The 12,500-nt window shown below is 44.0% G+C and overlaps 1 protein-coding gene across 1 annotated transcript in view; it reads left to right on the forward strand.

Annotated features, from left to right (window-relative positions):
* LOC308151961 (ensconsin-like) overlaps positions 1–12,500 on the forward strand; it is a gene marked incomplete at its 5' end in the record, with an annotated part of 49,545 nt that overhangs the window by 7,776 nt on the left and 29,269 nt on the right. The window contains 2 exons of the mRNA XM_080524863.1: positions 10,887–11,021; positions 11,450–11,524. Coding sequence (XP_080380989.1) covers positions 10,887–11,021; positions 11,450–11,524 — 210 coding nt within the window. The remainder of the gene's footprint in view (positions 1–10,886; positions 11,022–11,449; positions 11,525–12,500) is intronic.

Here is a 12,500-nt window from a genome sequence, read left to right on the forward strand (position 1 = left end):
CTGTATACAAACATGTTATTACTGGCCGGGGGTGTTCTAGGGGAGTGGACTCGCCGAATTTTCGCCTTTCTGTCTCTGGTGGCTGCCTCTTCGAATCGAGCATGAATGCAGAAACACAACAGCTAATGTCTGACACTGCAAGTCCATTTCGGGGGGGTTATATTATTATTAGGGAGGATGTTGTTCTTTGGAACATTCACCGTGGTCACTAGAGGTGGCAGACTTCCAACAGACTACACTCTTTGAAGTCAAGTGTTCTACATTCTTGGCTCCTAGTCTGCTGCTGTTGTGTTGGGGTTTAGAGGTTGTGACTGGTGTTGTGTTTTGTCTGACTGAGGATTAGGCCTAAGGCATTGGAACTACAGTTGAGGTGGGAGGAAACTGCATGGCAGTGGGCAATGTAGTCCAGAGAAGGCATGCAGAGGCAGGTACACAAACTAAAGCCTTTCCTCTGTTGTTGCTCTGTGTTTCGACTGCAGTTCATCTCATATGTACAGTGGATCAGAACCCCATATGACGTGATCAGTTCTGCTTTTTAGTTTGTTATCAAGATGGTATGAACCCCATCTTGTCCTCTGACAGACTTGGCTAGATGATATTTCTTCCGATCCAATCCTTTGAGATATAAAAGTGTTTACTAAGAATAGGGGGTGAAATGTGGATTTGGGCCTTAATGTATCTGATAGGGGCACTCTCTGTGAAGATGGATGCAATATCCGCCTTTCTAACTGGGTCCGTAGCGCCTATGCATCCGTGAAGATCTTGGGATTGGATCAGACTCAGAGTATGGTAACTGCTCAACATCACCTTCTGATAGGTGTAATATCCCCATATTGCTTAACTCCATAACCTTTCAGATCTCCTTATAGTCCTAATGGGCAAGGGGTCGACTTTGGATGAGGCGATAAAACTCTTTTGTCTTTGAGATGAAGACGACTAGGCCTACCTTTTTCTCTGAATGAGCACTGTATGCTCAGAGCGATGAACATTAGCCTAAATAGTAGAGCACTTAAAACATGAATAATACAGAAGATAGACAGGCAGAAGGAGAGAGAGAGAGGAAAGAAAGAGAGAGATAAGAGAGAAGAAAGAAGCTGTGTGAGTGAGGGAAAGCAATCATGAGGTATTTCATGCTCTTTTCTGTTATAACGATGATGATATTGGTGATGATATTGATGATATTGGAGTATACAGTAAATTCATATTTGAGAAGCAGTAGTAGAGAGAAAACTGGCAACTTTTAAAATATTTTTGGTAAAACGATGGGTAGTTCGGATGACAAACTCGAAGTCTCGAAGGGAACAAGGGAAAAGATGTGCGGTGTAAGCAAACTGGCTTGTGAGGGACAGGACTTTTCTAAATTTGCTCTCTTGCTTTTCACGCATCCTCACTCTGTTTTCTTCTTCTCTATCAGATTTTAACAGGGAGCGCACAATGTGAAACAAACTTTATTGCGATTATAGCCATTAGGTCTTTATTATAGGGGTGTAACACTACACCAACATTTCGGTTCAGTACGTACCGCGGTTTTTAAGACACGTTTTGGTACGTTTCGACGTACAGCCAGCCGCATACCCGATCGCAGTTGAACAATGCCGGCATATAGCTTTGGTCCGATCCGTTATCTTTGTCCATCATCATTGTAGGTAACTGAGAAAACGTAATTTTCCCAAACAGGAGACGTAAGGGGTGCTGGAGGAACTTCAAGCTCTACTTTAAACTAAACTAAGCTATACTACTGACAATCTCTTTGCGGCGTGTGTACGCATGTGTACTGGTTGAGAATTACTTACTTAAAAGTTATGCACGTGCAGTGGGTAAAAGAACACTGGGTTTGTTCGGTACCCACGCGTACCGAACCGAAAGACCCGTACCGAAAATATTCGGTACGAATACGCGTACACCCCTACTTTATTGAATAAAAAAATATTTGGATTCTTTATTATTTCGTTATGGTTAGCGTTATCGTCCAGCCCTTCACCAGTCCCCACGCTCCTTGTTCCCAGCCCACAGTGCTTGCCTTGGGGCTAGAAGGACCCCTGCCTCTGGCCTCTCTCTGGAGCTTAGCGTTTAGTTTAGCATTAGTGCACGCTAATCCTCTCAGGGCGCGGAGACACACCCTGTTAGCTTGTTACCCACAGCCAGGGAGCACAGCCCTAATCACTAACTCTGACCATTTAATCTGACCATGGATGGGAGGTGGAGGGGGTAGGGCTCATACGCACACACATGCAGAGAAGGGGCAGTTCAGGTTGAGTAGACTGTCATATACATACACACACACACACACACACACACACACACACACACACACACAGGGAGGGGTGGCAGGGGTTGGAGAGCGGCCACAGTTTGGGAGTCATTGCCGAATAACAACAGTGACACCGCCAACAAAGGCTCTCTCTCCATCTCTTTCATTCCTTTTTGTTTTCTACACATTTTTTGGTGGATGTGTCCTTTTTGTGGGGGTCCCCATTTTTAGTGGCTTGGAGTATTTTTGGTTTTCACCCTTCAACCCCTCGACTTCCCCCCTTTCCGTACCGGACATATTTGGTGCCCACTCTCTCTCGCTGGGATGTAGTTAGACGGAGGGAGCAATAATTCCGGCGCTCCGATCTCTGTAGCCGGAGTGGGACTTTAGCCACGGTACGGGGTCCCAGTCCGGGATCCCAGTCTGGGATCGGGCACCGGAATCATGAACCAGACTCCAGGTAAAAGAATCTTACACTCCCCCTCCCCCCCGCCTACCTCCTTGGGCCTTTAACATTTCTCTATGGCTCAAAGCATTTAGCAGTAAAGCTGGAACACTGTTGCTCTGTTGAACGTATCTCTGGGGCTTTACACATATCAGGACTGACCTGAACCACACTGTGCTGGCTCAGATCATTTCCTTTTCATCATTTTCTTTTCAACACAGTTTCAGCAACTATGGTGGATGTTTAGCCAGGCCAGCCCAGTACAAGCTCAGTGTGGCTCAGCGCGTACATCACACTGTTGACTGGTGGAGGGGGGATAAGTCGAGTTGTTGAGTGTAATCGACAGATCTAAATTAACTCAGTCAGCGGGAAAAAGACAGCCAGCTATCCAAGCTCTTTTGGCCCAGAGGTTTTGGGTTGGGAGGTGTGTGAGTGTGTCTGTCTGTCTGTCTGTCTGTCTCTCTCACTCTCACTCTCACTCTCACTCTCTCTCACTCTCTCTGTATCTGGGTGTCTGTCTGGTTTGAGGCAGATGGGGGGGCTTTTAGTAGGGGGTTTGTGTGTGTATGTGGGGGTATAAGCGCTCTTTGGAGATTTGGTGACTGGCTGGTAGGGGGATGGGGGGGTGTTTGGCAGATAAGGAGAGAGCTTTTGAAGCATGTGAAACGATATAAACCCCTTGGGATTATTGAGGGAGGGAGGGGGGGAGAGAAAGAGAGAGAGAGAGAACTAGATGAATCTGATATCAAACAATATAATTGAGCTTGCATTGTAATCAGATTTCTATCCAGTCTAAATGCAATATGGGTACCAAAAGCACATACAGTCTATCAAATACAGCAAGGGTAGAAACAAAATGCGTACACGGTGTGGACACAGGACACTGTTGGAAAGGTGTTTTTGAATTTGGAGTACCAGGTACGCTCATACTGTGAACTGATCATCATAACCAAAGTCTGATTTAAGTATCACATGTATGGCCAAAGCCTTTACCAAACCTCCCATGTCAGATCAGTGAATTTCCCCCAAGAAGGGAAGGAAGCAAAGATGGATGGATGGATGGATTTACACACACCATACACACACACACACACACACACAACACACACACGCACCACAGGGAGACCGTAGTTCATAGTTTGTGCAATTAGGGGTTAAGCACAACAGCGTACGCACCTTAGATATGATGCCAGCAACCCTCCAGTCACCAGCTCTCATCCGGCTCCCTGCTGGGGTGAGGATCAAACCAGCGACCTACTGGCCGCCGGCCTCTCTAACCTGTAGGCTACCAGAGCACTGACCCCCATCTGCATATCTGTTCATTTGCTCCTGGCTACATGACCTCTGCTGACCTGCTGTGTGTTCAGGGTGACCCTATCGATCAAGTGTTGGAGATTCTCTCTAGCCATCATCTCTCTCCTCCACTCACTTCCTTCTCAAAAAATATTGGAGGAGACTATAGAGCAGGAGTTGAGCCAGGTAAACTCAAGTGTCTCAGACCTAAACTCAGACCTTGAGGATCTCATCTTGAGCCTCCTACACACTGCGATTTTGGGCTGTCCAAGACGAAAGATCACCAGTCGTGGCAATATCTGTGGTCATGGGTCCAAAACGGTGGTCCTACGTCGTATTGTGTGTATGGTTCAAAGATGACTTGTGACCAAAGATAGCCTGCGACAAATATCTGAAAGTTTTTCTCTTTCTCCTCCTTTTTTTGGCCTTATCCATGCACATGAATGCCACTATTGCAAGTGCACGCTTCTTCCTAGGTGCCATTGTTTATGTTTATCGCTGCTGCCATGGGAGCCGGACGCAGGCTGATGACGTTTAATGATGACGCTGATGTAGCCTCCCTCGTAGCCTACGATTCAAGTTTGTGGCTCGTCGCACAGTGTGCATGCATGACATTGATGGTCGTACCCAAGATTATTAGTTCCATGTCGCACAGTGTGGCTTGCAATAAACTTATAAGATCGCAAAAAAATCTCACAGTGTGTAGGAGGCTTTAGTGTAGCATTTGGATCTTCCGTGTGGGAGATTCGGGTTTGAATCTTGCCTTCGCCACATTTGTGGTCCGCATTGTAGACACCTGGGTGTGGGTGTGGGTGTGGCTGTGGCTGTGGTTGTGGCTGTGTGTGTGTGTGTGTGTTCATTTGTCTTTGCCTGATGATATGGAACACTGTTAGCTGTGTAATGCCAACTTTGCCTAATGACGGACATTCTATTACTCTAAAATCATTTGTGTGTTTTGCTGTGGCATAAGCCTTGAACTCAGGGTCTGAGCGGGCACGTGGCTATTTTTGCCAAACTAGGTTAAGGAGGGTTTAACGCCACATCCTCTGACATGATTGTCAGAGCCATTGGCCCTGAGTGACTGTCCACACACACAGACACACACACCACATTTCGGTTGTGATTTATTGCACAGCAATAGAATGTCCATTCTCAAGAGTTGATATTACAAGTAATGCTGCTACATGCCTGGTGTTGACATTTTATTTGAGAAATCAGTTCAGTGCGTCTTGCTGCAATGTCACTGCAGGGGAGCACGTTGACATAGATCAGTGTTTATGTTAAACAGCTATCAATTTATTATTCATTATAACAGGAGGCCTCCCTCTTTCCTTCTCTCTCTCTTCCTTCTCTCTGCCTCCATCCCCTTTCCTCCTCTATCATTTTCGGACACCTTAACTGCTCCTCCTGAGACATCTACTACCCCCCAGCACTGTGTCTCCTGAGACACCCGCTTTTCCCCTTTACTGTGTCCCCTATAACTTGTACTGTCCCCCTTGTTTCTCTGTTCTCCAGTGTCTATATATAAAAAATAAAAATAAAAATGTTCCTTCTATCACTGAGACTGCCAATGGCCCCGGGCCTGAGCTAGATTACTCTTCCTGCTACGACTGGTGGATTGATGATTCACTTGCTTAGTCAAATGTATTGATTGTAAGTCGCTTTGGAATAAGGCGTCTGCTAAATGCCAAAAATGGAAATGGCTTTTTGAGAGGGTCAGGCTGAGTGTCTCACAAGAGGTCAACTGGAATACTACTCTGCTCACCTGTCAGATATAGCCTAAAGAGAAGCCTATTCAGGTGACAAATCAGGAACGAGAGATTGCCACCAACATCGCTGTACTATTGTTTTATATCATATGGCAGTTTATATTTACATGCAGTAAAATACATACTGTTTCTCAGGTTGGTGTTATCCATCATTCCAGAGCCGTGGTGTGTCTGTCACGAGAGGTCAGAAGCCTCGTGACAAAACCTCTTGATTAGCATTGATGAGGTTCAGTGACTTAACCTCACGTCCTGGGCAGCTTTAACAGGGTCATGGGAATGCAAGTGAGAGGGGACAGACCCTTAGAGAGACAGTAATCCCATACACACCACTCAAACACGATCTGCATCTGGGTCAATGACGTGACATGCATATTTTTGTGTCACGTATATTATTTCCATTTAAAAATAGATTGATCAATTCAAATCATATATGGTTTTATTATATACAACATGTTTAGTTTGAATTCATTGTCAGTACATTCTAATAATATGGATTATTGTGTTTTAGCATGTCAAACCCCCAAAATGTCAGGTGGCGCAACCGTCTCAACAAAGGAACAGATTAAGAACACTGTTAAAAGTGGTATTTTAATAATAATATATTCAATATAAAATACTGTGGCATGATTTTATGTTTGAAATCTTTCAAATAAACACACGTTTACAAATAACAATAGTTTTAAAGCTATTGAGATAAATGAGGAACTTTTGTCCCATATTTTCTTTTTCTCAAATGTCAGGGTGGCACAACCGTAAACATTTTGAAGAGTCTATTGCATCAGCCAAATGTTGCATCATCCAGAGGACCCTGTCTGACATCTGTGGCTGAGTGAAAATATTTGTAGAGCGCTCTCAAATATTGATAAAAATAGATAGTTTCACCTCAGAGGTAGGAGGGTATAATTTCCATGTCAGGTAATACAACCAATGTAAAACTAGGACATTTTTATTTTATCATAAAACTACTTATTCTGTTGTAAAATGATTTGTATGATAAGCTAATGCAGGTGTCCAAGTAGAAGCCTGTTTAATTTGAAATCAGTGGCAAAAGTCAGGTGGCGCAACCGGTAAGTCAGTTGGCGCAACCACAATTAATGCCACTATATGGAATAAATACTGTTATTTAAAGCTCCAAGATGCTCTAAAATGTGTATTTGTGTCTACTTAAATATATATTAACATTTTTAAACGTTTCACGATTATAATGTCTTATTTTTAATCATTTGAGATGCCACTGTCAGTGAAGGAAAAAGCAGCCCAAAAACAAATGTCTTAGGCACTATAGACAATCTAATAGATATAGATAGATATAGATAATAGATACATGACAAAGATTTCACTTAATAAATAAATAATAGGAAAATATAAATACTTTTACAAATAATTGGTTGCGCCACCGGACATTTTTTGAGCAATTAAGTTAGAAATACACAAAAAATAAAGATTTAAACAAATTAACAAATGCGGCATGTTTAAGCACATTGTCACATACTCAAAAATATTAATTGTATGAATTTTGAACAAAGTAAAAAAAAAAAAAAACTTTTTAGAAGCCTTATTCGTCATTGACCCATCTGCATGTTCACTACTACAGTATCAAAATGCTCTAGATGCCTTTGGAATGGATTGTCATTGATGCTCCAGGGTTGATAGACCAGCTTCTAGTGAGAAATTGTTGCTTAGTAGAATTGAATAGCACAATTAGGTATTGAAATACATGGATAGACCAGACAGACATTGATGTAATAGTGTAACCTGAATCAGCCCGGCCCAGCCTAGCCCCATCTCAAATTCTAATTCAAACTAAGTATAAATCCCACATGGCAATTCCTATTAGGGCTACAGCAGTACTTCAGACACAAACGACAAACTCAGAGAAAAGGCAGGGAGGATTAGCAACCAGGTCTGTACCTGTGGAACATTACTGTTATATTATTGGAGATCTAAGAAGTCCCTCAAAAGAGTAGCAATCATTGGCTGGAAGGACTATCCCAATCAAAATTGTAAAGCTAGATTAAGCACAGAAGGACACATATAGACCAGGCAGATCCACCCTCACTACAGTAACTATTACATAACCTGGTCAGAGTACCACCTGATACTGCACAGGACAGTCAATATCACCGCAGACACAGATACGGATAGAAGGGATTCATGGTAACAAAAGGCCTGGTCATACAACACCACTGGAGGTATGATGTCATAGTGGCCTGCCTGAATGGGTGGGAGAATGGCCTATTGTGTGTTAAGGGGTGAGTACAGTATACAGAAATGCTGTGTAAACTGAGCCAGAATAGGATGTATGGCTTATGGTTGGTTTAAAGGCGGGTAAGGTAAACTAGGGTCACGGTGGAAATAGTCAAGGTGAAATCAATGACTTGAAGTATTCCTTTACTGTCGGTCTGATGCTGTGTAGGTTGTATGTGTGGCCTATGCTGGAACCAGTTTGACCCCAGTGATATGGCTTTGCTAGCAGCACCGAGCATCAACCAATTCAGGAGATGGAGATAAAATGTGAAGGGGAAAAAAGAGAAGGGGGGAGAGAGAAAGAGAGAGATGGGGGAGAGAAATGTGTTAGTGAATCTCGGGTACACCTATCTCTTTTCTGACTCTGAGCCCTAACTGGGTCACTGAGACCTCTTTTTTTTCCCGCCTGTTTTCTGGGGCAGCCATGTCCCTGTAGAGCATTTTCACTAGGTCAAACAGAAGCAGGTGGGCAGCGGCCATGTTGGAGTGGATGATAAGCAGGCTGCAGTAACGACATGAAGAGCTGCATCTGACAGTCACTGTGGGAGCAGGAAACGCTGAGTCACCTGCTCCCTTACAGCATGTCATAAATCAATAGTCCCTTTTAAACACAGTGCTGTGTCACACACACACACACACACACACACACGCGCACACACATATTTGCTTTGTCTTTCTATCTGTCTCTCTCTTACCTACGATGTGGTTAATAGTGATACTGTATGGCCATGGATGCCCCCCTCCTCCATATCTCCAGTGGGGGGCGGGGGGGCGGCGATAGCCTAGAGGTTACCTGGTTCGATCCCTGCCTCAGGAGGGAGCTGCATGTGCCCTTGAGCAAGGCACTTAACCCCTAATTGCTCCAGGGGCGCTGACTATGGTTGACCCTGTGCCTAGAGCAAAAAATACTAAATTCCAACAATTGACTTGTTGATTGCATGGCAAATAAAACATTCTTCTTCTTCTCAGTGTAGTGGTCACCGTTACTTTCCTGTCTATCTTCACTGACTCTATCCAATAAAATTAACTGCCCCAAAAAATAACCTTAAAAAACAACAACATAGTGCTCATCTTCATAGGTGTTTCACACACACTGTCATCATTACTTCTGTTCTTCTGGAGGGACGACAGGGACAGTAGGGAAAATCACTTTAGGATATTGGGAGAGAGAGGAGGGGGGGTGATGGAAAATGTCTAAAGTGAGAAACATTGGGTTGATTGTTTCATAACAGCTTGTCGATAAAAGTTTCTGATTGTTGCCCCATCAGCTGTCCCTGAGATGGATATCTCATTTGCATAACTGAGGCATCATAAATTGGCTACTCTCCTTGACTGTGGTTATTTACACTGGCCTGGTTGGTTTTAGAGGGATGGACCCAAATTCAAAAGGAGCTAAATTGCCATGAAGATGAGACCAATATTGTTAAAGCAATCTAGACAGCAAATTATACACAAATAACCGTCTAAATCCATGTGTCCATTCCTACTCATGGAGCACCACAGAATGTTCAGGCTTTTGTTTCAGCGCTGCACTAAATAATTGTATTGAGCAAATGATTAGCAGAAACAACATTCAGGTGTGTTGGAGCCCTTGGAGTTGGTGACCACTTTATGTAGCATAGCCTGCGCTCTGGGTTCTGTTGTCTGGCCTGTATGCATTGTCTTTAGGTCGCAATACAGCAAGCATAAGGTGTGATCTTTCAGGTCTCTCCATTTGAGTAGAGCCACTTCCATTTCTCAGAGGGGCTTTACACACTACAGGGCCGACACAGAACCATACTGTTCTGGGTTGTTTCAGCAACTATGGTGGATGCATAAGTTATAACCAGGCCCGGTGCCAGGGGGAACATAACATTTCTGAGGCTCACAACTATTTGAGTAACAATAAGCAAACAACGGTTATAGTTAGCTGGCTAGTTAGTTAGTTAGTTCTTTAGGTAGGTCGGTTTATTTACTCCTTGCTGATGACCTGACAATACCTTCAGCCCAGGGACCTTGCTTTCATTCAGTCAGTGGCTGGCTCACCTAACCATAATGGGCGGCTGTGGCTCAGGAGGTAGAGCCGGCGTCAAATGATTGCAATGTCTGGGGTTCGGCGGTTTGATCCCTGGCTGGCCACGTGTCGAGGTGTCCTTGGGCAAGACACTGAACCCCAAGTCCCCTAGGGACTACCCCCTTCAAGCTGCCTCATGTCACCAGGCCCATGCCAGTACCAGGCTATCCCAGTACAGCTCAGCTCGGCTTGCCTCTGCGGTTTACATTAGGGTAGAGACTGCTTTATTTCCTGAGCAGCAGGGGTCCACGTATCACTAGCCTGGTCAGCAGACTTCTGTTCTCTGTCGTTTGTTGTCATGCCAGACTAGCCTATCACTGTGTATCGCTGCGCAAGTCAGTACTACTACAACGCTACAATGGACTTCACATAAAACCCAGCAAACAAAGAGACAGGGATACAACAGGCCAGGTCTCTAGTGCAATGCTCCATTGAATCGATATATAATAAAAACAAGTGTAGCGTTACAATACAGGGTTGGGAGACCGGACCAGAAAAGGGTGTGTAGGCTACACCAGTTTGGTACTTTGTAGCTCTCCTGTAGGGAGTAGACAGGGAGTTTATCACCAGGAGTCTCTGGATTTATGAAGTAGTCAGGACTGGAGAAGGCAGAGAGTGGGTTGTGAAGTGTGCGTGCGTGCATGTGTGCCAGCTTCTCCAGTTGGATTTATTGAGCACTCTGGCCCACTGACAACATGTTATGTCCTCCTATGGGACCTACTGAAACTACTGTAGAACAGAGGTTGATCTCCCATTTCATCAGCTATTCACTTTTGGACATTTGCTTTTGAGACTGTTTGACTGATGCATGTGTTTTTCCTTTCCTAGGCTCTGACTCGCAGGTGAAATCAGAGGAGGGAGCGTCGAGTCGGCCCGACTCCTCAGGCTCTCGACAGGCCACGACCCCCATCCCGACTCCCTCAACTACCCCACCCGCCAGCAACAATGCTGCCACCAAACCAAGTAATTCCAATCTTGCCGTCTTTCAGTTTCTATCTGTCCCCCCCCCATCTCTCCCCCTCTATGGTTGTATCTCAATCATTCTTCCTCGTTTCCTCATCCCTCATCTGAACTCTAAAAGCAGGATAGGTGAAAGCAACATGGTGGAGGCCTCACGTGTCCAGTTCTGTCAGATCAGTGCCAATGAAGGAAAGGAAACAAGGAGAGGAAGCAACTTTAAACAAAGGAGATTGACCCTCTCTTTTGTTCACAAATGCTGCTCTCTTCGTCTTCTTCTGCATGTTGCAAACTATACATGTCCACTCCTCTAATTCTTAGTCCTCTGATGTGATTGGTTGACAATTGCCTAGTTGTATGTTTTGTGTCTGAGTTACACTACATTGTGTGTCTTTGGAGTTTGGTTCTCTAACTGTTTTGTGTTTGCGTTGCAGAGCCGTTGGTCCTCATGATCGACGAGAGACAGAGACTGGCCCGTGAGCGCCGCGATGAGAGTCAGAAACAAACTGGTGCGTATCATCTACTACCCCCCCAGCATTGTGCCTCCCGAGACACCTGCTTTCCCCTATACTATGTCTCCTAAGATTTCTACTTCCTTGTACTGTTTCTCCTGTGTTAAAAAAAATAAAAATATATCACGACGACTGCCAATGGCCCCTGGCCTGAGCTAGATTACTCTTCCTGCTGCGACTGGTGAATTGATGACTTTCTTAGTCAAATGTATCGAATGTAAGTGGTTTTGGAATAAGGCGTAATAAATGCCAAAAATGTCAAATGTAAAAATGGATTGCCTGTGTGCGTGTGTTTTGATAAACATAAAAAAAGATTAAAGATTATTTAATGTCAGTCACACAGGCCTCCAGGACCATCGGTGACATGCCAGGTTTCATTGAAATGTAAAGTTGTGTTTCATCTGCACAGCAATGGAAAATTACACCATGATGACTGATTATATTAACTAGGGGTAGAATATATAGGGAAAAAAGTAGTGGTTTCAAAACAGAGCCTTGTGGAACACTATCATTGATAATTATCTAATCAATCATCACTTATGTGTGCAAAATTAGTGAGACTTAAACCAAGACTGTTTCCCACAAGTGTTTCCAGTTTGTAATTAGGTATTCAACTGTATCAAATGCAGCATTCGCGTCAAGGAGCACAAGGATAAACAGAGTTGCTGTCAGAGGCCATAAGTACGTCATTAAGTACTTTGATTAATGCACTCTCTGATTTGGCCTAAAATCTAATTGGAGACTCTTATGGATATTAAGAGAGTTAAGGAAATCAGTGAGCTGTTGAACGACCACTTTCTCCAATATTTGAGACAAGAATAGTAGATTGGAAATAAGCCTGTAATTTATTTTTAAACATCTGTCAAGCGTGTTTTTTCTTCAGCAGGGGCTTAATTACAGCCACTTTCAGTGGGTTGGGAACATAGCCGGGAATGAGAATTAATTTATGATGGATAAATCTTCATCCACTCTA

Source organism: Nansenia antarctica, assembly GCF_963989245.1.
Source record: "Nansenia antarctica genome assembly, chromosome: 1".
Classification (NCBI taxonomy): Eukaryota; Metazoa; Chordata; class Actinopteri; order Argentiniformes; family Microstomatidae; genus Nansenia; species Nansenia antarctica.